The sequence below is a fragment of the Heloderma suspectum genome, chromosome 5 (assembly GCF_057233095.1).
Source record: "Heloderma suspectum isolate Gila_16-S chromosome 5, 16-S_ref, whole genome shotgun sequence".
In the NCBI taxonomy this organism is placed as follows: domain Eukaryota; kingdom Metazoa; phylum Chordata; class Lepidosauria; order Squamata; family Helodermatidae; genus Heloderma; species Heloderma suspectum.
The window spans coordinates 155,772,927-155,799,758 of NC_139462.1; the positions used below are offsets into that span (position 1 = coordinate 155,772,927).

A 26,832-nucleotide genomic window follows, 5' to 3' on the forward strand; every position below is an offset into this window, starting at 1 on the left:
GCCATTTAAGAAAACTATAACTTTTGGTGTTCTTCCTGCATGCTGTGAAGATCTTTCAAATTAAGCATCTGACTTGCGCCTCTATTGCAACGGTGACATACATTTTATGTTATTGGAGCACAGACATGTTTCTCTGACATGTCAGGAGTTAATATTTCCTGTTTCCAACAAAAACAATGGCTTCTGATTACCAGTCTCCCGTAGATTGTAGTTATGTACATTAGCAGCACACACAGTGGAACAGCCAGGCCATTATACGCATCACTTATATACATCTTAGACTAGTGCCAATGTTTTCATTACGTCTGGCATTTATGCTGTAGAATTTTATTTATTTGTTTTACGCATGCTCCCCTTATAGATTTTTTTACCTCTTGTTTCATAAAACAGAAAGACTCTGTAGATTTCTTTATTTGTTCCACAAATGAGATCTAAGCACACGTTGGGAAATACGGCTACACACAGTCCTTTTTTTGTAGAATTCCACCCAAAGGTCAACTACGCTTGTTAAGATTTTTTAGGTGCCTGTTCCATTTAAATCAAGTTTAAAAAATGGAATGGAATCCACTTAGAGGGAACAATCCCACATCAATGAAAAACATGTGCAAATGTTCAACAGGTCAGCTATGTAAAAATGTGTTATATACTGTGTTTATAGGCGTTTCATTCACAGACAAGGTTGGCAGTTGCAGTTTATTGATTTCCTGGCGCACACACGTTAATCTAGTGATTTATATGTTAAATCCTTTTCTCTCCATTATATATGAAAGACCCAATTTGTGTGACTATCAGAACATGATATTCTTTTCTATTTTATTTATAACAGATCTTGCCTGGAGATTGATTTTCAGTATGGAGACCAATGAATTTGCAAATGGCCCCTACAGATGAGGGACAAATAATGCAATATACTGTTGTCAAGCCACTTTCCTAACCAGCTGTGACTACCTCCAACGTCTGGAGCAGTTAATGTGAATTCTGATCTTCATTTCCTCCGTTTGGGCTCAACTTTAACCAGAAATGGATGACGACAGCACCCCATGAAAAAACTGGCATCACTAGACCCGCAGTAACATAGAGGAGGTCATATGCTGAGAATCTCACCATGTCTATGAAGGACATGTCTCACAACAGCCATGTAGAAATCCTGTTCTTATTAAATTTTAAATTCAGGAGTGACGGGCAGGAGCATTTCTGAGAATGCAGGAAGCACTTTTGAATGCAAAAATGTGGGACACAACATACTGCACTGTCAGTATCTATCCAATAACGACATTTCCAGTATTTGGCCAATTTTGAAATTTGGGAACAACTATTGTAGGTGAAGCCTAATACCTAGAATGTCTTGCATTTAACAACTTTAACATCATTATTGCCTAAAAGCCCTCATCACTGAAGCACACGTGGTTGTGCTAGAGTTTGCGGATCAAATCACTATTTATTTAGCTATTTGTGCCTCTGAAGTAAATGTGCCAGCCTTTTAAAAAACCTAACCCCAAGCAGTAGTCAAGGTTTCAGTAGCAGATCTTCTGCAAGATATTCCATGTGGGCAACAATATAGTCATACCGAAGTACTACTGTACTGCAATAGTATTGATCGTAATAAACACAGGGATTTATCTTAAATGGGGCTTAAAAACCCACTTCCTTTTCTTCCCATTTGCTGTTTATTTTGCAGCTACTCAATATTCCTGTATAGCCAGCAAAAATCCTAACTATTTCATCACTGTGCTACAGCGTTGAGGATTTTAGCATTAAAGCACAATATTTCTGAATTAAATCCCCTTATCCAAATCTGAATAGGTAAACACAGACCATGTATATATATTTTTCTTTTCAAACTTGCATTTTAATGTATGCCTTTCAGTTGCAAATCAGCAGCTTCTATCATCTGCATCAAAGCCAAGTTTGCAATGCCACCACTCCTATTTCCTACACTCTACACTCTTGAATGAGCCTTTCACTAGTTTTAAGGCTTACGAGAATAATTAAAAATAAAACCGTTTAAACCAGGATTTAGGTTTATAATACATGTAGAATGCCAATTCTGAAGCCATGTGGTGTTTATAAATCAACACAGTAGGGCCTAACCACTAGTTTCTTTGGGGTCTATTTACATTTCTCGTCATCTGGCTCCACCTATGCAACTTGGCACACAAATAGTCCAGACGTGGTAGAGAATCAACATAATTGCTATACTCCTTCCCATAACATTTTGTGTAGTATAAGGACCCACCACTGGATTGTGGGAACCTTGGCTTACAAGTCACCAGGTGGCCATAAGTGTATTTTAGGGACAAGGAGGCACAGAGGGATGAGATAGGAATTACTTCTGAATCAAGATGGGATTGATGGTGAGCCCCAAACAAATCAAAAATTTAATTAACAGGTTGCAATAGTTAAAACAGAGAAATGTTTGATGTTAGCATCATTAAGGCAGGGAAGAAAGGGTCAGTATCTGACTAACTTGGGGTGAGCTTTGAAATAATGGAGCCCACAAAAAAACAAACTTCAGCACCTGTCAGTGATTTAATTATCTGGGTAATTCAGACCATTTTCTGATTTGGGCTGGGGGGAAACAGTGATTCATCCAAAAAATCATGAGATTGCCCCAGTAATTTAAGAAGAAGCAGTTTCATGAAATGGTTCCTTCCCCAACTTTGTTTCTCCTAATCATTTTGCTAATTCTTCAGACCATTTACTTGGGAATAAGTCCATTGAACCCAGCATGGCTTACTTCTAAGTGTATATTCATACGATAGTGTTATTAATCTCCAATTCCCATCTCTCCCCACAAAAGAACACCATGGGACAACACTTAAACCTTTGGTCTGCTTTCGACTGAAGTAACTTTGGTTATTTTGCAAGATGTTCTTATTAAAAAAAATTCAAATGTAAAAAAACATTTTCCCTAGTAGTTTAAACATAAGGTTACTTGGAAAGGCATACTGTGACTTTATATTTCTAACAAACTGCTTCCATCACTGCCCTTTCTTTGAAGGGATATTCAACATTGTACCTCTAGAATAAAATGAACAGCTGGAGGAGTGATCTGCCTGTTCTGTAAAAGTGTGTGTTTTTCTGCAGATAGGTGCTCCCAGTGAGTGTCAAAGGAGGCAATCTTTTTTTTTTTTTTATGGCAGCCAGCCATTTTGAATTTCCCTAAATACAAAAAGCACGTCAAAACAGGACTTTCTGGGGAAAACAAAATGGCAGCCTGTCCAATTCTGAAATACAAAATCACTTTCTATTGAGTTGGCTTCAAATGTTAACACATCATATGCCACAGCAAAACGTTTGAGATGTTAAATTCAATAGATGCTATTCTACAAAGCAAATGCTTTTTTGGAAGGTGGAAACTGCAGAGTCTAAGGAGTGAAGAGCAGTGGCCAAGGAGATAAGGGGTTGGTGGTGAGACAATGCTTCCTAGCAACACCTGACTACAGGCTCCTGAAGAAACAAGATGGAGCAGGCAGAAGTTGGGGAGGGTATACAATGTTGAATAAGACAGGATGATATTTAGCAGATGGGAATTTCATGGGCTGTCAATATGATAACTCCTCAGTGCCCTCTCCGGTGCTGTGGAGCCCGATCAGATGCCTGGCATTCCAGGGAGCTAAGGGGGATGATATATGTTCAATGCTGGCTAGAGCACAGGTGACAGAAGTCTGGTTGTGACACTGACCAAACACGAGTAACGGTACATAATCGTTCCCTCACTGCCATTCATAACCTAATGAATGGCAGTGAGGGCAGCAAAAAAGGGCTTATTTCACTGTCTCCATCGCATTCTCGAATAGCCTTCCAGTGCAGCCCCTGATGCAGGGGCTCTTAACACTGGCTCCAGTAAATGGAGTCCTAGACTTTTCAGAAGCCCGCTGCGATTACTTTGCTAGGAACTCTAAACAGAAAAATGCCCATCTTTGCAGCCACCTTGACGCTGCATTCACTGCAGTTCCAACTGAGGCATCCAATGTTTCATCTAGCCAGATATTATGGGATCAGTTTCATTTTTTGCAGTTTGAGGATATGGACAGGGTGTTTGATTTTACATGCCCAACCCTGTGCTGTTGATCCTTGCTCTTCTTGGCTGATTAAAGCTAGCTGAGGAGGTTTGACCGGGTGGGTCCTGGTTGTGGTGAATGCATCCTTGTATGCAGGAACAGTAGCTGCCACCTTGAAATACCTGGCAGTATGCCCGCTCCTTAGGAAGTCCACCTTGGACCCTATGTTTTTTGACAACTACTTATTGTCAAAATTGTAACAAATGCCCCCTTTTCAGGGAAGGTTCTCAAGAAATTTGTGATGGGGCAAGTGCAGACATTTTTTGGAGGATAACAATCACTTTGGTCCATTCCAGTCTGGGTTCAGGCCCAGTTTTCGGGCTAATTTAGTCTTGGTGCCCCTGATAGATGACATTTACCAGGAAAGGGACAGAGGGAACACTACCCTGTTGCTCTTACTGAATCTTTCAGCAGCTTTTGATACCATTGACCATGATCTCCTCCTAGACCAACTTTGTGATATGGGTATCAGAGGCACTGTTCCTCGGTGATTCCAGTCCAATCTGCGGGGCCAGTTTCAGAGACTAGTCTGGGGGGCGTGCTCATTGACCCCCTCTGGGGAGCTGCAGGGCACTATTTCATCCCCAATGCTATTTAGCATCAATATCATGGCTGGGCAAGTTGTGGCCCTCCAGATGTTTTGACCTACAACTCCCATCAGCCCTACCAGCATAGCCAATTGTGAGGGATGGTGGGCGTTGTAGGCCAAAACATCTGGAGGGCCAGAACTTGGCTACTCTTGATTTATATAAAGATGTTGTAAGTAGTCATTAGGGGATCCAAAGCAAGGTGCCATCAGTCCACTAATAAATAGTAGGGAGCCAGCCCTATTTCTCTGAAGCATATGAATCAGGGGAGGCTATGCAAGACTTGGACTGGTGCCTGGATTCAGTGGGTGTCTGGATGAACTGAGTTCAAATCCTGACAAGATGGAGACTCCATTGGTGAGTGGTTCCCTTGTAAGTCACTTGCTCTGGATAGGGTTAGATCCTCCTGAAGAAGCAGGTCCTGAAGGATCCAGTACTGTCACTAGAGGCACAGGTGTCTTTGATGGCTAGGAGTACCTTCTATCAGCTCCAGTAGGTAAGACAGCTCTGGCCATTCCTAGACAGGGATAGTTTGACTACTGTTCTCCAGGCATGGATCACAGTAGTCAAAACTTATCACTGGAAGCAGCAGCTTGTGCAGAATGACACAGCCACGATGGTAATGACAGTGGCTTATCATCACCAGCATATTACACCTATGATGAGGAAATTGCACTGGCTGCTGATATACTACCAGACCAGGCTTAAGGTTTTGGTACCTGTTTGTAAAACCCTAAGTAACTCAGGACCAGGATATTTAAGAGATCACCTGACCCCTTACCTGCATGTTCTGTTGTTGCACTCATCAGGAGATTCCCTCCTGGTGATGCCAAAGGTATCAGAGGTCCTGTCTGTGATGGCCCAGAATAGGGTCTCTAGTATCACAGTGCCCACTCTCTACCAGGACAAATTTGACAGGCACGAACCCTTCTGTGGTTTTGGCACCTAGTGAAAAAAATACTTGCTCCAATAGACATTCCCAGAAAGGTAGCCTTCCCTGCAATATACCATAATAATATGTAGTATTTTATTATGATCTTATACTGCATTGTTTTGTACATCACTTAGAAATTTCTTTTGATACAAGTGATTCATAAAGATTGTTAAACTAATAAATAGTAGGGAGACCAGACAGGGTAGGTAATTCTTAGAGAAGATGAAGACTGTGCCAGTGGCAGGCAGCAAGGGAGTTAGTTCAAAAGGCAATGTACATAGGGATTCTGGGCAGCTATACACCCTAGTCTAAACCTAGGCAGAGATGGGAAGATGGCCAGGAGTGCAGCCCTTTTCAGCAGGCATCAAACCAAACCAGAGACACCTACTTGGGGAATGTTAACTCCTTTCCAAAAAACATTTATCAGCCTATATTTCTCAATGACCATCTCTGGTTTACAATTTAATACAACTATACCACTATCTTGAATACACACACACACACACACACACACTGTTGCCCACCCCTTTCACATCATTGATCCACTACTGGATCTCTAATCAAACATCTTTAATTCTGGGCTGATAAGAGGTCTGAAAGAATTTTAGACTACAAAGGCATAATTTATGTTCTCAAAATGTAACATTTCCATCAACCTCTGTTATGGAAATACTATATGTCTAGGTGAATTGTTTGGACTGATTTAATGATTCTATAAACCCTCCCAAACACAGCTCTATTTCCTGAAGGGAGACAATGCATCTGGGATTTGCCTTTTAATTCAGCATCCCGCTGGGGATGAGTCATTAATTCTCATCCTTGGGTCCAAACTAAACGGGATGGCAGCCACCAGGGTGGCTTGTAAACATCCCCAGCAGCTAACATCTCAATGAATACTAGCAAGAAGTAAAACTACCACTAATATCTGAGGACTGACTTCATGTTATTTTGTAACATAAGCACTTTCCACCTAGAGGGCAGGAGGGTCTGATTGTGGAATCAAAATAGTCCTGCCACTCTGTTATTTTAGCCTCCCTTTCTTCCTCCTGATCACTGCACTCAACATAATCTACAGTGCTTGGTGATAAACCTGCTGGCGCACAATTTATAGAAAAACAACACTTGTCTCTATTCAGCCCACTTATCTTTTTGACCAGTCAAAGAAAGCTATATATATATAGTGTCTGCCTGGCGTCTAAGCTCTCCCCACACCCCCACCCCACAATCACTTTTCTTTTTTTGCATAAGGAAAATGGCAAGGTTTTATGTACAGCAAGAGAGAACAGTTGTTCTTTCTGCTGGAACATAATACATGCCTATACACACAACTAGAGAACTTCCAAATGCATGGCTAACTGTGAAAAAGTAGCTGCAAAGTGATAAGATCAAATTATCAGGAAGAAGAATCTTCACTTTCCTTCTTTTCAGCCAGTCATAGTGGAGTTTGCAACAGCAGAAGGCAAGAGCCATAAAGTAAGCAGCAGTGATGGCTAATGGCTCCTAACAATGTAGATGCGACAAGTCCCACCCACTCTGATAAACTGCTCCCATCAAGCTTCAGCAGTCCTTCAACTAATAAACTACTCCCATCAACCTTCAGTCTTCCTACCTTGTCCACCTCAGCCTTGTCCATGGATGCCCTTGTCAATAGCCTATGTATGATTTGACAGTAGCCTATGCTTAGCAAATTTCAGGACCTATACAATGTTGGCTTCAGTTGAAGACCAAAAAGAGAAAGAAAGAAAGAAAGAAAGAAAGAAAGAAAGAGGAGGGTTTAGCTTTCTTGAGTACATGTCAAAACTGATGCAGGAAGTTCCCATCGAGGCAACGACTAAAGTGGTCGAAAAAGAGCTGAGGGATTGGGCAGGAACCCGTTAGGACATGAGTTAGGATAATGGAGAGGCTTCCCACCAAAATGATCCTCAGCTATAGAAGTCTCCCAAATCAAGGGTCCACGCAGGCTCAGAGCCCATATGTGTGATACACAGTGTCAGGAGCGCCCTAGCGGCCTCTTTCAGTACACTCCAATAGCCAACTCAAGACACAGATGAAAGGATTCTTTTCAAGGCTTTAATCCTTTTACAACTTAATGACTCTTTCAGATGCTAAACACCAGTAACTAAGCAATGAACAGCAGAGTAGCCTATGCTCTGGGTAGGCAGTTGATCCCCGTTTGAAGAAGAATCACTTGAAGACCCTGAACTTATGGGCTAGGGAGAGATCCTCCCTCTTTCCCTTGGGCCCACGGGACGCAGCCGTTGCTTGCGCACCAAATGGGTGCTACGCCTCCTTTCTGCGCCCTCTATCGCTCATCACTCCCTGTGTCTGCGTCGAGCATCTAGCAAGCCCCCCTCCTGCACTCTCTCACTGCCAAGGTCACTATCTATCTCAGGAATGCCGGCAGGAGGAATCTCTGCCAGCTGCTGTGCCTGTGAGGGATGAGCTGGCTCCTCTCCCACAGATTGCTGATCCTCCTCAGAATCAGAACTGCTCTGGGGTTGTATCGGCTCAGTTTCCACCCTGACACACAGAGACCACAAAGAAGACCTTGCAGTGTCCTAAAGGGAGAATTAGGTTGGAAGGATGTGTTCCATAAGGTTAAAAAAAAATCTCCTGTCCATAATGAAAAAGGTTACATTATGCACTCTCCAGAAACTTACCCCCTTTTATATAGTAATAAGGTGCTCAATGTTCAGGCCCTGTGGTGCTATACAGTACTGCAGGGGAAAGTTTCAAGAGAGTGAGAAAGGAAAATGGTGTTCCTTTTCATCCCCAGCCCTGAAACCACCCTATCCCCAGGCTGAGCTCTGAACAGCACCACAAAGCTCCTGTTCCAGGCTTGCTGTGAATATACAGCAACATTTTTTTGTCGGTTCCCACTTGTAATAGCTAAATGAGGGTAAATGCTGACTTGCTAAGCTTTCATTCAGCCTCAGCCAGCAACTATCTCTTCTTTTACAGGAAGAGGAGAGGATTCCCTCTTCCAGGGATGGTCAGGGAGAAGATATGTAAAACAATCCCCTTGTCATGAGGCTTCTCAGGGCTAAACTACATGATAGGTTAAGTATGTAGCATGCAGCCTAGTCTCTCTTTTTTACTTATAAGTAAGCTTGTGGGGCCCGATTTAGATCGGGACCAATGCATGCAGGTAGAGGAGGCTTAAACCTTCTCTCTTGCCATGTTCCCCCCTAAATCCCCCCCATGTGGGGGCTAAGTAATTGTTAAGCTTCCATTGGCGTATAACCTTCTAAATATAATGGAATTATTATGAGATTTTATTTATTTATTTATTTTCAGAGAGAGAGAGAGAGAGAGAGAGAGAGAGGAAGCACGTGAGAAAGCATAAGAGTGTGAGAGCGAGGGGTGACCAGGGATGTCTGAGAAATCCATAACAGATTCAAATGAGTTCGGATTTCTATGAATCCCACCTGTGGATTCCACAGCGAACTGGCTTCTTCCAAGTTGCGTGGACTTTCAGACCTATTCTTTACTTTTTGAGGGGATTGGAACAAGTGCACATTAGCACAAATGCGCACTTACGCAAATCACATTTGCAAACAGGAATGAGATTCTCGTACACCCTAAAAAAAAAAAATCTAATACAGTCAATGAGCTGACAAAGGAACGAAAGACACCTGACAATCCATGGAACACAGACAGAATGGATTTAACTAAAATCCCGAAGGGTGACCAAATTCTGATCTAAGTCAGCTGAAAGGCAACATGGTCGACATTGTTTTCTAGTATAGTTAACTCCAAGCTGGCCAAGTGATCAGTAAGTGCAACATGTACACCAGAGGGAACGTGTGGCTGGCTCCCCAGTCCACAGGCTGCTGCCACTCTGAAGGCAACACATTAAAATACTTGTGTTGGTACTTAAAAGAAACAGCTGTGAAAAAATACCTAAAGTTCAATCTGGAAAGAACCCTTCAAATGAAAGGTTCCATTGCTACATACCTATGTATAAACTATAAACTGCATATAACAGTTTTATATACATGAAGACAGTTATTTTCTGAAGAAAAGTGGGAGGGGGAGAGATTACATTTTCTAAAAACTTCAGCAGAGTTTCAAAACCAAACCTATTCAGAATTTGTGGGCACTATATTTGCCCCCCAAAAGCAGAATTCATATAGAAGTCTATGCCATTCGACCAGGCTAGACAATAGGCACCGCCCAACCTAACAGGGGTTTCCTCTTGGTTTATACAGCGGAGTCAGGAGATTCACACATCATGAATCACTTGCCGCTGCACGAAGTAATAGAACTGTATCTGCCTATAGGCAATAGATGTGTTTTGTAAGGGGATTCGCTTGATTTGTTTAGTTTGCCTCACTTGATTTATGTCCAGCATTCTGTTCCCACTGTGGCCAAACAGATGCCTATGGGAAAACCACAAGCAGGACATGAGCACAATGTTCTCCAGCAACTAGTATTCAGAAGCATACTGCCTCGAATACTGGAGGTAATATTTAGCAATCAGGACTAGTACCCATTGATAGCTTTATTCTCTCTTGATTTGTTTAGTATCCTTTAAAGCAGTTCAAGTTGGTGGCCATCATTGTATCTTGTGGTACTGAATTCCATTGTTTAACTATGCGCTGTGTGAAGAATTACTTCCTTTTATCTGTACTGAATCTCCCACCATTCAACTTCTTTGGATGACCCTGGGTACCACTATGATGAGAGAAGGAAGGAGAAAAACTTCTCATTCTCCACTTTCTCCACATCATGCATAGATTTTATACACCTCTATCATGTTCCCCTTATGAACCTTCTTTCTAACCTAAAATGTCTGCAAGGATGTAACCTTCACGAAGTTACAAGGTTATATCCTTGTAACCTCACAGCAGAGTTGTTCCAGCCCCTTGATCATTTTGGTTGCCTTTTTTGCACTTTTTTTTCCAGCTCTACAATAACCTTTCTGAGGTGCGGTGATCAAAACAGGACACAGTATTCAAAGTATGGTCGTACCACATAAATTGTATGAAGACATTATGGTACTGGCAGTTGTATTTTTTATTCCTTTCCTAGTGATTTCCAACATGGATTCTGCCTTTTTTACAACGGTCACACACTTGCTAGGACCAGGATTTGCCTTCTGTTGACCGAAGGGCTCCACTCATAGAAGATGCCTCTGCCCAATTTGGGGGGATCCCCCTCACCCCCCTCACCCCATTCAGTAGGGTCCCCCAGCCCTCTGTGCAATAGCATTTTCAGGGGACTGGAGGGGCTGCTGTGGGGAGTGGTGGTGGGGGGAATCTACTTCCACCAGCTCAATTGCACTTGCCTGAATCTGGGTCCAACTCACTGGATCAATGTTTCCACCACAACCCCAAGATCCCTTTCTTGGTCAGTCATCACCAGCTGAACCCCCATCAGTGTATATGTGAAGGTGGATTTTTTTTTTTTTTTTGCCTCAATATCATCACTTTACACTTGCTTACATTGTACTACATTTTCTGCACAGCATACCAAACAACCCTTGTTAAAAGTTTAGAAAAACGAAAGGGGAGCCATTCATTCCCTTCTTCCAGCTACCTGATTGGTTTCCTCCCCTTCTCACCAGGTGGCGGTGGCAGCAGGTGAAGTTACCTCTTTTGTTTCTTTTTAAAAAAAACATTTTAAAGTGGTAAAATGGGGGAATGCAGAGCAAGCTGTAGTCGTGGTCACCATTTGTTTCCCCAGAGTCTCTGTGGGCCAATGTGAGCAGTGCACCCCAAGGTCACCTCTGCAAAATGTTTTTTAAAAAAGACTAAAGGAAAGGCAATGTGGCAACTGTTGCTGCAGAGCAATTTGGCCCTGGCCTTTTGCCCAGAGGTCTGAGGCTTATGGTGACATTAAATGGCCAGAAGAACTGCCAGTTTTGAAGCATATTGACAGCAATTCCTCATGGATTCTTGAGCATGTAGATAGTTTACACTCATGTCTTCTCTCTCTCTCTCTCTCTCTCTCTCACCTAAAGACTGATTTATGCCATTTATGCCAATACAATACAATTATAAATAAAAATAACCTGGAAATCCAGTTTGCAGAGGAACTGTCCGTCTAGAACTTTCTTTTGCCTAAGGCAGTAGTTTCAGTCTTACAGTAAGGAGAGCAAACAGGCTATGGCAGGCAATTAGGGTTAGGAATAAATAGCCACGGAATCCATTTAGATGCATTTTCGCAGACCATTGATCTATAAGAGAATGCACAGACCTCATAACCCTAAACCTGTAATATACACAAAGACACAGCTACAGAAATATTAAGAAATGGTTGCAACACTTGCAGCTTGACAGATGAACAGCTTTCAGCTCATGGATGTATGCAAGGTGCTAAAGCTATAAATCAGCCATTTAAACTTCAGTGAAAAGGAAAACTATTCACACACCCCAAATCCTAAGTAATTTGAGTCTGAGGCACTGTAATTAGTCACCTCCTTTAGAATTTACTTCAATGAGATCCTTTCAGTATTTGTCCAAAGAATTGGATTTAAACTGTGCCCAAGCAACATAGAGAGAAAAATATCTAGTACCTAGGAAACAATCAATTTTAAATATTTCTTTAAAATAGGCCACTAAGTTGATCATTGCCAATTATTATATTGGAAGTCTACAAGACTTGGAATGGCCTCAAAAAGCATGTCAACATCACCCTAACTCCTAACAGTTTCAAAGTTATAAGCTTTTAACCAAGGGCTGCCTGGGGCTAGAAGAAATGTACTATAAAACATATTACCTCCATACAATTTGCTAAACTGCAAAACACATAAATCAGAATGAATGTATGTGGATTGTAGACAGGAACCTGAGAGCCAACTCAAATATTATTTAGTTTAGTTAACAATATTCATGAATCGTTTACATTAAAATAAATTTCTACGTGATGTACAAAACAATAGTAAAATACCATAATAAGATACTGTATATTATTACTGCATACTGAAGACAAGATTACTTTTCTGGGAATGCCTCTTGGAACAAATCAAGTATATTTTCAGTAGGTGCTGAAAACTCGGAAGGATAGATGCATGTCTAATTTGTACTGATAGGGAGTGTTATAGAAATTTCAGTTGTAATATGTTTATTATCCCATGATTTTATAAGCTATGCTATGTCTATTGTACCTCTGTGTGAGATTGTCATGCTAAAGCTAAACAAAGAACCAGTGCCTTATCAGAGACTCAAGAATGTCAAGAATGTAGTATGCAAGAGTACGTGACTATCTCTCTGCTGCCTCTCTCTGCGCATGCCTGAGTATGTGAAAGGCGTTGCCTGTTTTCTGTCTCCTTCTCAGCTAGACAAAGAAATTAGTAGAGAGCAGGCGTAAGACAACCCCCAAAGACTTTGTGTATATACGCTTCTGGATCACATTACTTGGTTGCCATCTTTGTTGGTGCGTTTAGCCCCAAAGGTTGCCTTATTCTGCAGAATAAAATCATGTTGGACCAGATCTCTGCCTCCTCTCGTTCTTGGTAAACAAACTGGATGAGTCTACCAGAGATAGAACACGGTTTTTGTAACAGGAGTACTGAACAGGCAGATAAGGAGTCAGGTGATATTAAGTATTTTGGTGGTGAGTTGTTCAGGGCTTTGTAAACAACTATGAAAACCTTAAACCTGGCCCAGCAGCCAGTGAGCCTCTCTGGGGAGGGTATTCCACAACAAGGTGCCACTGCGGAAAAGGCTCTCTCACTAGTAGTGATCTGCCTCACTTCATTTGGCAGCGTACTCTGGAGGAAGGCCTCTGAAGATGATCTTAGTGTCTGGGGGGATATATGGGAGAAGATGACCCTTCAGGTCACTTAGATAAAGGAGAGATCTTGGCTTCTCTTATTGAATAAAATATTTGTCACAAACACTAACTAGCTTCAGAATTTTGAAATGTTCAAAATTGGAACGAATAAAGCAGCTTTGGGTATGCACTTTCAATACACTCTTCCCAGCCCCGCCACTACTCATAATAAAACTATCAGAGTGTGAATATCCTCCAGACGTCCTGTTTTAGTACTGTTGTGGGATTGGCTAGAGGTCTTAACACTTTGGCTTAGTGAACCTAGCTAGCAGGAACAATGTTTTCCACCTCTTTGACAATCTGCTTCCATTTTTTTAAATTATTCTTGAGGCCTGCCGGAGACGTAGCACAGAGAAGATGATCAAGATGTATTTTCCCTTATGGCCCTACATTTTTTCAGAATACGAAAGGAAGAGTTCTTGTTTTCAGTAGCAGCAGCATGTTAAGTCAGCTGAACTTTGCCCATCGCCTGACATAATGTGATAATAAGAGTGCTCGCTAACTGGCGACAGGCTGTTCTTCCTATCTTTGATGTACTTGGGATTTGTCAAAACCTTACTTCAGCACTCAGGAGAACTGCTATTTATTCATCAGTGGTGCTTTCGCAGTCTGCAGCAGCAAATGGCAGGGGAGTGGCAGCTACTAAATTCAAGTTCAAAAGAAGGTCAGATAGTAGTAATTCTCCCTAGGAAGGAAAGTCTGCTGGCTCCAGCTTCTTATTATACCACAAAATAGCAGGGAATTCCTCTGTCTCTTCTCTCAGTAGGACAAAGAGCTTTGTTGTACTTAAGTCAAAGGTGACCAGAGCTTTTCTACAATTAAACCCCAAGGGATTAACTACTATGAGAAGATGAGCACTTGATTGAAGAAATAATGGGCAATACTGGCAAAATATAATGATGTCATTATTACCATAGGGTCTCATACAGGCTTAAAGAAGAAGTGACTGGAGTGAATGAAATCATTCCAGTGGCTTATGGTGGCTTTTAAATAGTGAAGTCAGAATCAGACACAACGTCTCTTGGACACAGTTCCAGATAAACTGCTGTTGAAGCCAAAAGAGCAGTAATCACTCGGGAGATGAAGGAGTAATTTTCTTGACAATATAAATAGACAGTAGTGGCACAGAGAGGGCGAGCACTGATGTGCCTGCCCAGGGGAGAAATTTAGTCACAGTTCAGCATGCCAGCTGGATTCAAATACAAGTTTTATAAATTGGTTCAGTCCAATGATAATTTCTACTATTGCTGGCACAACATGTGATAATCTTTAAATGCTTTTAGTGAGACATTTAGCATGCCCTGATGTTAATAACCGAAGAGTCACTAGGATGTGAAATAGTAACTCCAAGTAAAAAAAGAAACTAGGCTTATTTTTGTTGTTGCCACTATAAAATAGTTTCTAGATTCAGTTTCAAAGAACAAGGAAGCAACCTATTTTCCTTCACCTTCTGGGTGAGTATTTGTCATAATCTCTAATTTATAAAAAGATTGGAAATGAAATTCTCATGTGATAATATTTAGGAGCCTTCAGAAGATCCTCAGATTTGGTACTAGGAAGGCCTTTCTTTCTATGACTAATAAAGTGAACATAAACACATTTACTTGGATGTGTATGCTAACTATGCTGGGAATCTGACAGAGAGGATTAAAAAAATATTTTCCCCATGGCTTCATTATTTCTAGACATTTTACATCTCCAGTCTTTCTATAAAGGTGTTCTTATTACATAGGTTTTAGAAATCATTTTGGGGGGAGTAAAGGCTGGGTAACAATATATAAATATTTTGTCTTAAATTCTAAAAGAAAAAAATTCATAATCCAAAGCTGTTCAATTTTTCGGAAAAAAACAAAACGGTCCTCAGGGGGAAAAAGGGGGGGGGATGGGTTTTTTTTCTGAATATTTGAATGTTTTACCCAGGCCTTCACATCTCTACCCAAGAGTGCTGTTGAAATAATTGCATGGCTGATGGCTGCAAGGGGCAGCGGGAGAAAGGATATGGGCACAAATGGGAGGAAACTCAGTTTTGTTCTCTCTAAAGTCACATAATGCAGTGCCACATCTATCTGTGGAGGACTGTATTTTCAGGAGTTTTTTTAAAAACAACAACACTGTGCTGCACATGCCCAGGTGCAAAGCAGCAAGTACAGGTTTTAAAAAACAGACAGGAAAGAAGGGGAAATGTTCACCGCCAGTGCCACTGCAACATGAAATGGAGGACACTGTGCTTACTCCTTGCAGGACACCCCCAAGGTCACTCCCCTCTCCCTACCCACTGCTGGCCACTCCCACTGGAAAAGTTACAATACTGCAAAGATAGCACACACACTTGAATATATACTGGAAGGAACCTGCAAGAAGATTAAAAAACTGTGATAAAATCAGTCTCAAGAAATCTAGACTATAATGTTAGAAATAGTGAAAGGATATTGGGTTATAGAGTGCATCGTGTGTCACACAAGTCAGTCAGGCATTACAATGATGAAATAAACCGCTCATGTAGATCCTTCCTGAGAGAAACCAAAATTGACCAATTCGTCCATCCCTAGCAATAAATAATATGACTGAACTGAAAATCCATGTGATTCGCCACAGAAGTTCCACAAGCAGATATTAGAATCATGCCAGCTCTAGCTCATGGATATTTCCTTTAAAAGCCAGAGAATTCTGACACAAAGTTTTCAAAGTGTCTGCGATAACCAATCCTTAGAAAAAATGTTACATCAGAATCAGCTCTAAATCCCAGAGACATAACTGAAGCTTTTATGTTACTCTGAACAAACTTTATGACAGTTCGTAGGATGAGCACTCCAATACAACATTGCTCAATCACAAGACTTTTTTTTTTTTTTACATAGGTGGCCATCTATCTAATTCCAGGTCTACTGAGGAGAATAGTATGGAAATGCTAGAACAGAAAGACTGAGATTTCAGAAGAAAAGCAAAACTAAAGTCACTAAAATAAAATGAACAGAGATCAACTGGTAACATTCTACTCTGAGATGTTCCAAACCACTCAAGAGGAAGAAGTCAGACATTACACTGGGATCTGAACATTTCTGTTGTCATGGTTACTTGAATTTGACATTTTGGTTTGGCTTTTACTCTGGTTAGTATCCCCCATGGATATGTAGAACTGAACACACCGGTTATTTAGGATATTTACACGAAAATAAGGTGAGAGAGTTGAATGTTAACATGGGTAATAGATGTTTTTCCATCTTGGGAGAAATAAAATTAAAGATCAGACTCAGCATTTAAAAATGCTACTTAATCTTCAAATTATCAAGGAAATGTATTCCAAAGCTGTCCCCCTTAAAATACTATTTCCCAAATTTGGTGCTCTGAAGACAATATGTCATGTTCCAAAACTTAATGATACATTTTAGCCTACAAATCTCACTTAAACATACCATGGTTTACATGGTGCTGGGTTGATCATAAATGTGACACTCATAAACACTGAGTGACAGAATTACGAACACATTGTATTTTCATCTCTCTGTATATCTGTATCGAAATAGGAAAGCATGCATTCTGTTCATTACGAACCCAGAACAGCTTCATATGTGGATAATATCGTACCTCAGGGTCTAACTGCACAGTGCGCTAAACACAACATTAGAGGACAAGTGGTTGCCCAAGAAAAAAGCTCTTATCGGTGCTAATTAGAGCTGCTTTTCTTGTGACTAATAGCAGCACGGAAGGGGTAATTTTTGCTGGGATCACAACCTCTCCCTGTGTGCTGTGGCCCTCATGAAAATCTGGTGTGTGTGTGTGTGTGTGTGTGCGTGCGCGCGCGTGTGTGTGTGCACCTTCTAAATGATGCACTTAGCATCACGTCTAGTTTGGCCCACATACATACCTCAATGGCTATTTTCCCCAGGGCTGCTTTTTTCTAAGTTTTTTCAAACCAGATAAAGTTATCTAAAACTAAACATCCGTCATTGCCAATTATATAGTTCCCATTTATTTTGCTTGTTTTTTGTTTTTTTAAATGTGTGATATATCTTGCTTTTTTCATTTAGGAATGTGATTTTAAATACATCATGACAAAGATATAGCTTTTCAACTCTTAACCCAATCAATTTATTAAAAGTTATAGCCATTCATATTAGAACACTGTGTCAAATACTAAGCTTTGCCTCACTAAGTTAGTCATCTACATTATACAACACACAAAAACTGACTCACCAGGAAAATAATAATGTGCATCGTCTATTTTGAAAGGGAAGGTGTTACTGTCCTGAAGCAAAGCAAACAAAACAAAAGGAGAGAGCCTCAAACTAAACTTCCTAAGCAATTGAAAAGAAAGTCTCCGGATGCATTCCAGTGATCCAGGTCTAGCATAGTCAGGGATGAGTAAACCTAAGACTGATTTAATACTTTAGCAAATATTTTGTACACTAGGGTGTAACTCGTTAAAGATGCAATCCTATGTATGTTAAGACTAAAAAAAGTCCTACAATTCCCAGCATGCCCTAGCCAGAAGATCTGGCTAGAGGGATGCTGGGAGAATTGTAATACTTTTTTATGTCTAAACATGCATAGGGGTGCACCCTAATGTGTGTGTGTGTGTGTGTGTGTGTGTGTATGTGTATGTATTGTCAGGCCTACTCCTGGCCTAATGAATGACATTCTAAAGCTCTTTTTATCACCCATCAATTGACTATATCTCCAGACCAAATGAGTGCTATTTTGTATGTATGTACATATACTACAGAACAGATGATTATGGCATTTGTGTATGGCTTGCTAGCAAAAGCTGTGGCTTTTAACAGGTGGCCCAACCCTCTTCCACTGAAATAAATGCCAACATTTCCATTATTGTAGTGGATCTGATTTGCACTAGGTGGGTTGACAACTGGAGTTTCACTAATAAAGTTGCCGAATGATCAACTAACACAAGCTAAATGGTGCTTGCTAGGACAAAATGTATTTGAGCTGTTTATGGCTTTAAAGGCTAAGACAAGCACTTTAAATTGGGCCCAGAAACAAACAGGTAGCAAATGTGGATGTTGCACATATGATCTGATCTTTGGGTCCTAGGTAACAGGCTGGCAGCTGCATTTTTGGTCAATTAAACTTTCTAGATTATCTTTAAAAGCAGCCCCACAGAGTGAGCACTGCAGTAACGTAGCTGGGAAAGGCATGGATAACTGAGAATAACATCTGAAATCATATATAAACTTAAATACCAATCCAGAAAATTCTGCCTCCAATTCTGATCTCATTTTCAGTTCTTAAATTTACATATCTGAATCTGAAAAAAGCTAGTTAACCAATTATATTCTATTATTATTTATTCCCCCTGAATCTATAACAAAGCTGAACTTGAACATAAAGTAGTTCCCATCTAAACAACCAAAAAACCATGAAAAATACATTTTGTTGTTCAGTCGTTCAGTCGTGTCCGACTCTTCGTGACCCCATGGACCATAGCACGCCAGGCCTTCCTGTCCTGCGCTCTCTCCCGGAGTGTGCTCAAGTTCATATTCATTGCATCGGTGATGCTATCTAGCCATCTCATCCTCTGCCGTCCCTTTCTCCTTTTGCCTTCAGTCTTTCCCAGCATCAGGGTCTTTTCCAGAGAGTTTTCTCTTCGCATTAGGTGGCCAAAATATTGGAGCTTCAGCTTCAGTATCTGTCCTTCCAATGAGCACTCAGGGTTGATTTCCTTTAGGATGGACTAGATGCTAGTCCCAGTGGGAATGAAGTATTAGGTCCGCTTGCAAATAAATTTAGGCCTGTAAATGATAACATGCTCCAGATAAATACACAAATGACAGACACACTTAAAACTGAGCTGATGTAATCCAATGAGACAGCGAGCTGGATCTGGAAATGGAACTCTGAGTTCTCTTGCTCTCACTTAATAGCAGGCTTAGTTCCTCTTCTATTCCATACTAGCTACAATACCCTCTACTGTAGGATTTTACTGCACTGGGAAGATAAATATTGTAATGCCCTGGAAATATTGGCATATTGATTCTAAACATTTGTTCTGGTGTATATGTATGCAATACTGCATATTTGGATTCTTAAGATTGTTTTAAATGTGTGGTTTTTGTCTCTCAAAATAGGCAGGATCTAACCTTTTAAAACAAAATAAATAAAAATAAAATCCCATACTGCTGGTATAATGGTTCAATATGCATCATCCCAGAAATTTTCTTCCTTGTACAGTAGACTCTAGTACTGGGTGATAAATCGCCATGCTAGTATTCAGTTAACAACTGCCTTAGTGTAATTCTGCTCCTGAAGACGTTGCTATTTCAGGAAGCCTTCCTTGAGTGACCAGCTGCGGTTTATTAAATTCAGTCTTACCAGAACTTGTTGCTTTTAAAAAATATTTTAATTGTTTTAACATGGTGTTTTATTCTTTTATCTTTGCTGTTCACCACTCTGAAATCTTTTGATGTGGAGTGGTATATAAATATTGTAAATAAATAAATAAATGAGATAGTTGAGACACTATGATCCAGTACTCAGAAAATGAATAAACAAGAAACAAATGAAGAAACCTCGCTGGAGTTGTAGTGTGTCATCTGAACCCAGCCACCATGGGTAATTCACAGGTTTATTTATTTTTATATGGGTTTTGTAACATTTCTATGCCACCCAATAGACGATTTGATGAGAGATTTGAAGGAAGGGAGAGTAGTGGTAATACGTACATGTTCTGGGAGGTAATCCCACTTGTAGAGGCAACAAGAGTAAATTGATAGAGTTGTTTAGGGGAATACAAGGCAGTTGGTTGGCTGAGGGTAGTACAGCTGGAGTATCAGAGACCCTGGGCAGGGATATAATGAGAAATAAGGGCTGGAAGATAAGGTACAGCAGATATAAAAATAAAGACAAGGAGGTTGTGCTGGATATGGAAGGCGACAAGGAGGCAGGGATGGGATCTGAAGAGGGACATCAAGTGCTCAGAACAATGGAAAAGATGAATGATTTTTGCAACAGAGTTTGGGACAGAGATCAGTGGGCTGGGTTATGAAAGAGGAAGGCAAGAAAGGAGAAAGTGGAGGTATTCAAGGTAGAGATGACCAAAGCATAAACCAGAGTTTTAGCTGAGCAGACAAAGAGGAACAGGCAGATTTTTGTAATGTTGTACAAAGAGAGGTAGTATGACTTGGCAACTGATTGAATATGAAGAGCAAAGGAGAAAGACTCAAAGATGAAGCCAAGGCTGCATGTTTCATCAGCTGGGTGAATGGTGATGTAGTCAATGGATATGGAAAGGAATAATGGGGTTGTATCCAATGCTGTAATTCTGCTAGTGCAAAGCTTCTACAGCTCGAGGAAACCTCATTTTCTTCCTTGTGCAAATAGCAAATCCAGGGTTTTGATTCTGTTTATGCAAGCCATTGTGCAAGCTGTTCCATGAGGCATTGCACAAGCCATTCTGCAAGCATTGCACAAGGTGCTCCACACCCATTATGACTTGTGTGGTGTGGTGTGGTGTGGTGCAGTGACAAGAGTGCTGGACTGGGACTTGGGAGATCCAGGTTCTAGTCCCCACTCAGCCATGAAGCTCACTGAGTGACTTTGGGCCAGACACTAACTCTCAGCCTAACCTACCTCACAGGGTTGTTGTGAGGATAAAATGGACAGGAGGACTATGTAAGCCACCTTGGGTTCCTTGGAGGAAAAAAGGGTGGGATAGAAATATAATAATACATTAAAAAAATTAGGCTGGGTGTTCCTTGCACCAATTGGTCTGCTAGCAGTTCTGTAACCACTAGCAGAATAACACCAACTCTTGTAGTTTGTCCATTAGCACAGTATGTTGGATATAACCCAGGGGGAGGAAAGATAAGTATTTTGGTCTTGGACATGTGTTTGAAACAACAATGAAACATCCAAGTGGATATCTCAGATAGAAAGGCAAATAGGCAGGACTGGAGTAAAGAGATATAACCGGTGAAAATCAGCATATAGGTGGTACTGAAAGCCATGGATTTAACGACATCACCCAAGGACAGAATATATACAGAGAAAAGCAGGATCCCCCAGAACAGAATCCTAAAGGATTCCAGCAGAGGGGAAAGACAGAGGAGGAGCTTCCTTCAACAGAGACAACCATCTGACAGAGACGAGAACCAACTAAGAACAAAGTCACAGAAACCTAAGGCATGGAGGAAGTCAAGTAGGAAAGATTGACCAACTGTGTTAAAGGCAGCAGACAGGTCAAAGAGGATGAGGATAGAGTAGAAACCTTTGGATTTCTAGTGAAGATCATCAATGATCTAAGCCAATGTATTTTCAATGGAATGCAGATGGCAGAAGCCAGATTACTGGGCGGGGTGATGGTGAGAGTGGTGATGGAGGACAGAGAATCAAGACAGTGGAAACAGCGGAGTTTGGAGACAAAAGGAAGAACTAGATTGGCCAGTAATTAGAGGGTGAGGAAGGTCACAGGAGAGTTTTTTTTTTTTTTTTAAAGAATGAGGGACACTATGACATGTTTGAACACAGTAGGGAAGCAGCTTGAAAAGAGATAAAGGTTGATTATGTGATGGAAGGGGGGGGAAAGTAGTGGGGGAGACGGTAATCAGGAGCTGGGAGAGAACAGGGTCAAGGGGGCATGTGGAGAGGTTAGACAAGGGTATCAGAGTAGGAGAGGGGAGGGGAGGGAGAGAGGGGGAGGCTGTAGTGGATACTTTCAATTTTAAAATGGAAGGAGGTGAGGTCCTGGGCAAAAAGTGAGGATGGTAGTGGTGATGGTGGTGGAGTAGGGGAAGGCCCCTCCAGGGACTGCTGGCCAGATATATAGCACAGGAGAAGGAAATGAGCATGAATTTAAAGTGAGCAAAATCAGCCAGATTATTATTTCTTTCTAGCCTGAGAGCATGAGCAGAGATAACGGATGAAGGGAATAAACCATGGCTATGGATTAGTGGAGTGAACAGCTCACTGGGTCAGCCAGGCAAACAAATCAAGAGCTGAACATAAGAATGAGTTGAAATGGAAACTGCAGAGTTTAAAGAGTGGGCAGAAGTGAATGAGATGTTTCAGAAAAAGCCACTGCAATGATAGACTGCAGGCTATGCACAGCAGGGAGAAAGCAGAGAAAATGCAATGCTGAAAGTAATAAAGTGATGGTCAAGAGAGGGGGAATTCCACAATGGAGAGATCCAATGCAGAGCAACAGTTAGAGAAAACAAGAGGGTGGCCATGGCAGTGAGTGGGGGAGTTGTAGGCTAAAGGAGTAGAGATTAGAGAAGGTGGGAAACAGCTGGATTAGTGGTGAAGCCATCAATGTAGAAATATCGACAGAGACAAAGAAAGGAAGCCAACTGTGAAAGTCGGATAATAAAGTTGGAAGGGGGCCTGGGGATGCTTTTTGTTGTTGTTTATTCGGTCAGTCGCTTCCGACTCTTCGTGACTTCATGGACCAGCCCATGCCAGAGCTTCCTGTCGGCCGTCGCCACCCCCAGCTCCCCCAAGGTCGAGCCTGTCACCTCCAGAATATCAGCCATCCATCTTGCCCTTGGTCGGCCCCTCTTCCTTTTGCCTTCCACTTTCCCTAGCATCAGCATCTTCTCCAGGGTATCCTGTCTTCTCATTATATGGCCAAAGTACTTCAGTTTTGCCTTTAATATCATTCCCTCAAGTGAACAGTCTGTCTTTATTTCCTGGACTATGGACTGGTTTGATCTTCTTGCAGTCCAAGGCACTCTCAGAATTTTCCTCCAGCACCACAGTTCAAAAGCATCTATCTATCGGGGGATGATATAGCACAGCAAAATGAAGATGCAAGGAGGAGGATAAATGTACAGAATGCACTTCAAAGCTTGAGAAATAGTGAGAAGGAGGAACAATCAAGGAATGGAACTGGCAGGAACTAGCCAGAAGGACAACTCTGCTACTGCAGAGTTTAAGGCACTTGATATATATTATTTCAGCAATCTTTATAACAACTCTGTAAAGCAGGAGTGGGGAATGTGTGGCCCACTAGATGTTGTTGGACTGGAACTCCCATGAGTTCTAGCCAGCATAGTCAATGATGAGGGATGATGGGAGTTGCAGTCTAACAACATCTGGAGGGCCACACATTCCCCACCCCTGATTTAAGGTAAGCCAGTATCATCCCCATATTGTGTATTAGAATTTATATCCTGCCATTTCTCCCAGTAGGCTCAGAATAAAACAGCAAAAAAACAAAAACAAATCAAGTAAATACAAGCACAGTCAGCAGCAGAAAACAGGAAGAAAAAAAAAACACACACCAGCCAATAACAAATGAGCCAAATGCCTGGCAGAATAAACATTTTTGCAACTTCCTAAAATCCCACAAAGACAGGGCTTGATGGGACTCTCTTCAGAGGAAGTTCCAAAACTCCCTCTGATAGCATGATACTATCATTGAAAAGACCCTGCTATATGTCATTGCCAATGTGGCTACAGATAAATAAGATACTCTCATTAAGGCTTCTCCAGATGATCTTAAGGTGGTGAAGTTCATATGGCACTACACTTTGCATCTAAGCCCCTCCTCCAGGAGCCTCCTCTGAGGGAGGTTTGGAGGGCAGCAACAAGGGAGAGGGCCTTCTCAGGGGTGGCCCCCCATTTGTGGAATAATCTCCCTGAAAAGGCCCACCTGGCACCAACACTGTCATCTTTTTGATGCCAGGTTAAAACTGCCCTCTTCTCTCAGGCATTTGGCAGTATATAAGGAGTCTCTTTTATTGTCTCTGGCTATTTTAAATTGTTTTAGATATATGTTGTTGTTGTTGTTGTGTGTGCTATTTGTTCTGTGTCATTACATGAATGGTTTTATACTTTATATAATGTATTTTAATGGTTTTTGAATTTTTGTGAACCGTCCAGAGAGCTTCAGCTATGGGGCAGAATAGAAATGAAATAATGTAATAAGTGAAATGAAATGGCACAAGATGTACTTTAAGGTGCCCATAACACAAGCTGTTTGGAGTGTTAAAGGTTAAAACCAGTACCTTACATTGTACTTGGCCATGAATTGGGAGGTGATGGGACTCCTTTAGCACAGATATAACATATTCTCTATTATTTCACCATCTTAGAAAGCCATGCTTTGTACTTCCAAACAGTTTTCAAGGCCAACTCCTACACAGAGATCAGTGCTACAGTCAAACTAAGAGGTTACCTAAGTATGTACAACAGCTACTAAATCCTGATCTTCCAGGAATGGGCACAGCTTGCATATCAAGCTAAGCTAAAAAGGGCACTCCAGAAGTACTTCCAAACTGCACACATGGCCCTTTGGGGAAGCGTGACCTTATTTAAAATGGGAGACACCCTTTCTCTGAGACCACAAGATCCACCACATGAAAGATCACAAGATCCACCACAAAATGCACTCTAGCATTCTACACTATTTGCTACTGTTTAGAAGGATGACACCACAGAGTTAGTTCTATCTTGAATAAAAATAAAACCAACATTTTATCTCTGAAAGGTGTCTAACAAAGTTGGTTCAGGAAACAGTTGTTTCAGGAAACTATTAGTCATATACAGCTGGCAACATTTTTCAGCCACGTTTTCAGCTTTGTCTGGCCATGTGTTGCTTCACCTTTCAAAGGATTTTGAAGACTATGGAAAATGTCCCAGTTGCTCTTTCAACTAAACGTACACTAACACCATATTGGAAGCAATTTTGGGAGGCTTAGTTTTAGTCTTTCTTCTGTTACACAATCAACTACCTTTCTTTGTTGTCCCTCTCAATCCTTTCTTCCATTCAAACAATACCACTTGAACAGATGAAAGTCCCTCACCCTACCTTGGCATACAATACTACCATCCAAAAAAAGAAAAGAAAAAAGAAATATAACACAGATGCCTATGAAGATTTTAACATGATTAAATACAATTCATTCTGAATGAAGAACAGAACTACACCTTTCAATGTATTAATGTATCTTCACTTTACAAAAAGGAGATTTGGCAGTTCTCCTTCTCAGCACTACCCCATATCTGAATAAAACTCTATTTTGAGAAGGAAAATTGCCCATTACTTTATCACATTTAAAATATTATTTTAAGCATTTACTATTTATACATCAGAGAACAAAGGAAAAATAATAAATACTAATATGCAGACAATTGTAATTTTAAAAACTGCTGGCAGTCATTTTCTCGAGTTGTCTCTGAGAGCCAACTTAAATGTGATACCATACACACAATTAGCAATTGTGTAGAGAAACTAACAGAGATTGGTACTATGGCTGGGGGACACCATCAGATATGACCCCATGACAGTGCAATTCTAGACAAACAATTATACTTAAAGATCATGTATGAAGAAGTTAGATGGCTGTGTGGGGGCTAAAGGGAGTCAATTTTACTGTTCACATAAGCAATGAAGGCTTCCATTATTAAATCCTATTTAATAATTTATTATTTAATCCTATTTATTCCATTATTAAAAATGTCCAGCTTATCCATTACCTTCAAAAGGTACATTTCATATGTGATCCTCTTTGAAAATCCTATGCTCCATACTCTGTAATTCCAGTTATCTATAGAGCTGTGTGTATGTGTGACAAATTTCCAATGAAGAGCTATTTCTATTAACAAAAATGTAACCAATTCCTTATGTAAAAATATCTCTGTGGCATTCAGCATCAAAACAGACAGTCTGGGATCTGGCAAAGGACACTGCTTAACAATTTTATGGCACAATCCTATGCATGTTGACACAGAAAAATGTCCTACACCTCCCAGAATTCCACAGCCAGCCATGCTGGCTTGGGCATGCTGGGAGTTGTAGAACTTTTTTCTGTCTAGACATGCATAGGATTGCGCCCTTAGATTTTACGCTAACTGTTCTCTATATGGTCATATATCTGCTACAAGATGATCACATTGAAGAACCTGACAGAGTGAACTGGACCAATCATGTCCAAGTCTCACTGGAAGCAGCGGGATGTCAATGTTTAACTGCATACTTTAATTCCATTCATTTCAATTGGTCAGACATGACATTTACTAGATTGTGACCAGAATCCTTCACTAACTGAAATAGTCTTGCATAATGTTTCTGATGCAATGGAAACCTAAGCCATCATTCTATGTAAAACAAGATGATAGATTTTTCTTTAAAAGAAAAAAATGCCCAGCTTTTATTTTCTAATGTATGAAAGAACCTTATCAGCATAACAAACACAAACTCACAACTGCAAGTCATGAAATACCTACCAAACTATGAAAAGCAATGCTAATCAGCAAATGTTATTGTTAGCAAAAACAAAAAAACCCATACAGATGGAGCATTTTGTCCAACCCTGATAGATGTGCTGATAAGCAGGTTAGATCAGGAAACTTCCATGTCCCATTAATTTATGGAAAATTACATTCAGAAACCCAGTAATCGTGAAAATATACTGAGAAAGAATATCAGCATTGTCTTCAATTATTTCAAGAGAATATTCTCTGTTAATGAGATGTTTAAATCATCAATGGCTACACATAATGAATTTATCTT

General features: G+C 40.8%; 1 protein-coding gene across 2 annotated transcripts in view; it reads right to left on the reverse strand.

The window, feature by feature from the left end:
• The window catches only part of BBS9 (Bardet-Biedl syndrome 9), a 364,215-nt gene that overhangs the window by 91,176 nt on the left and 246,207 nt on the right, over window positions 1-26,832 (reverse strand). The window contains exon 22 of one of the 2 annotated variants that reach the window (XM_084857890.1): window positions 16,217-19,111. The exons of the other annotated variant lie outside the window; for it this stretch is intronic. Coding sequence (XP_084714016.1) covers window positions 19,044-19,111 — 68 coding nt within the window. The 3' untranslated portion in view covers window positions 16,217-19,043. Of the gene's footprint in view, window positions 1-16,216; window positions 19,112-26,832 lie in introns of those variants that run through there. 2 annotated transcript variants of the gene reach the window in all.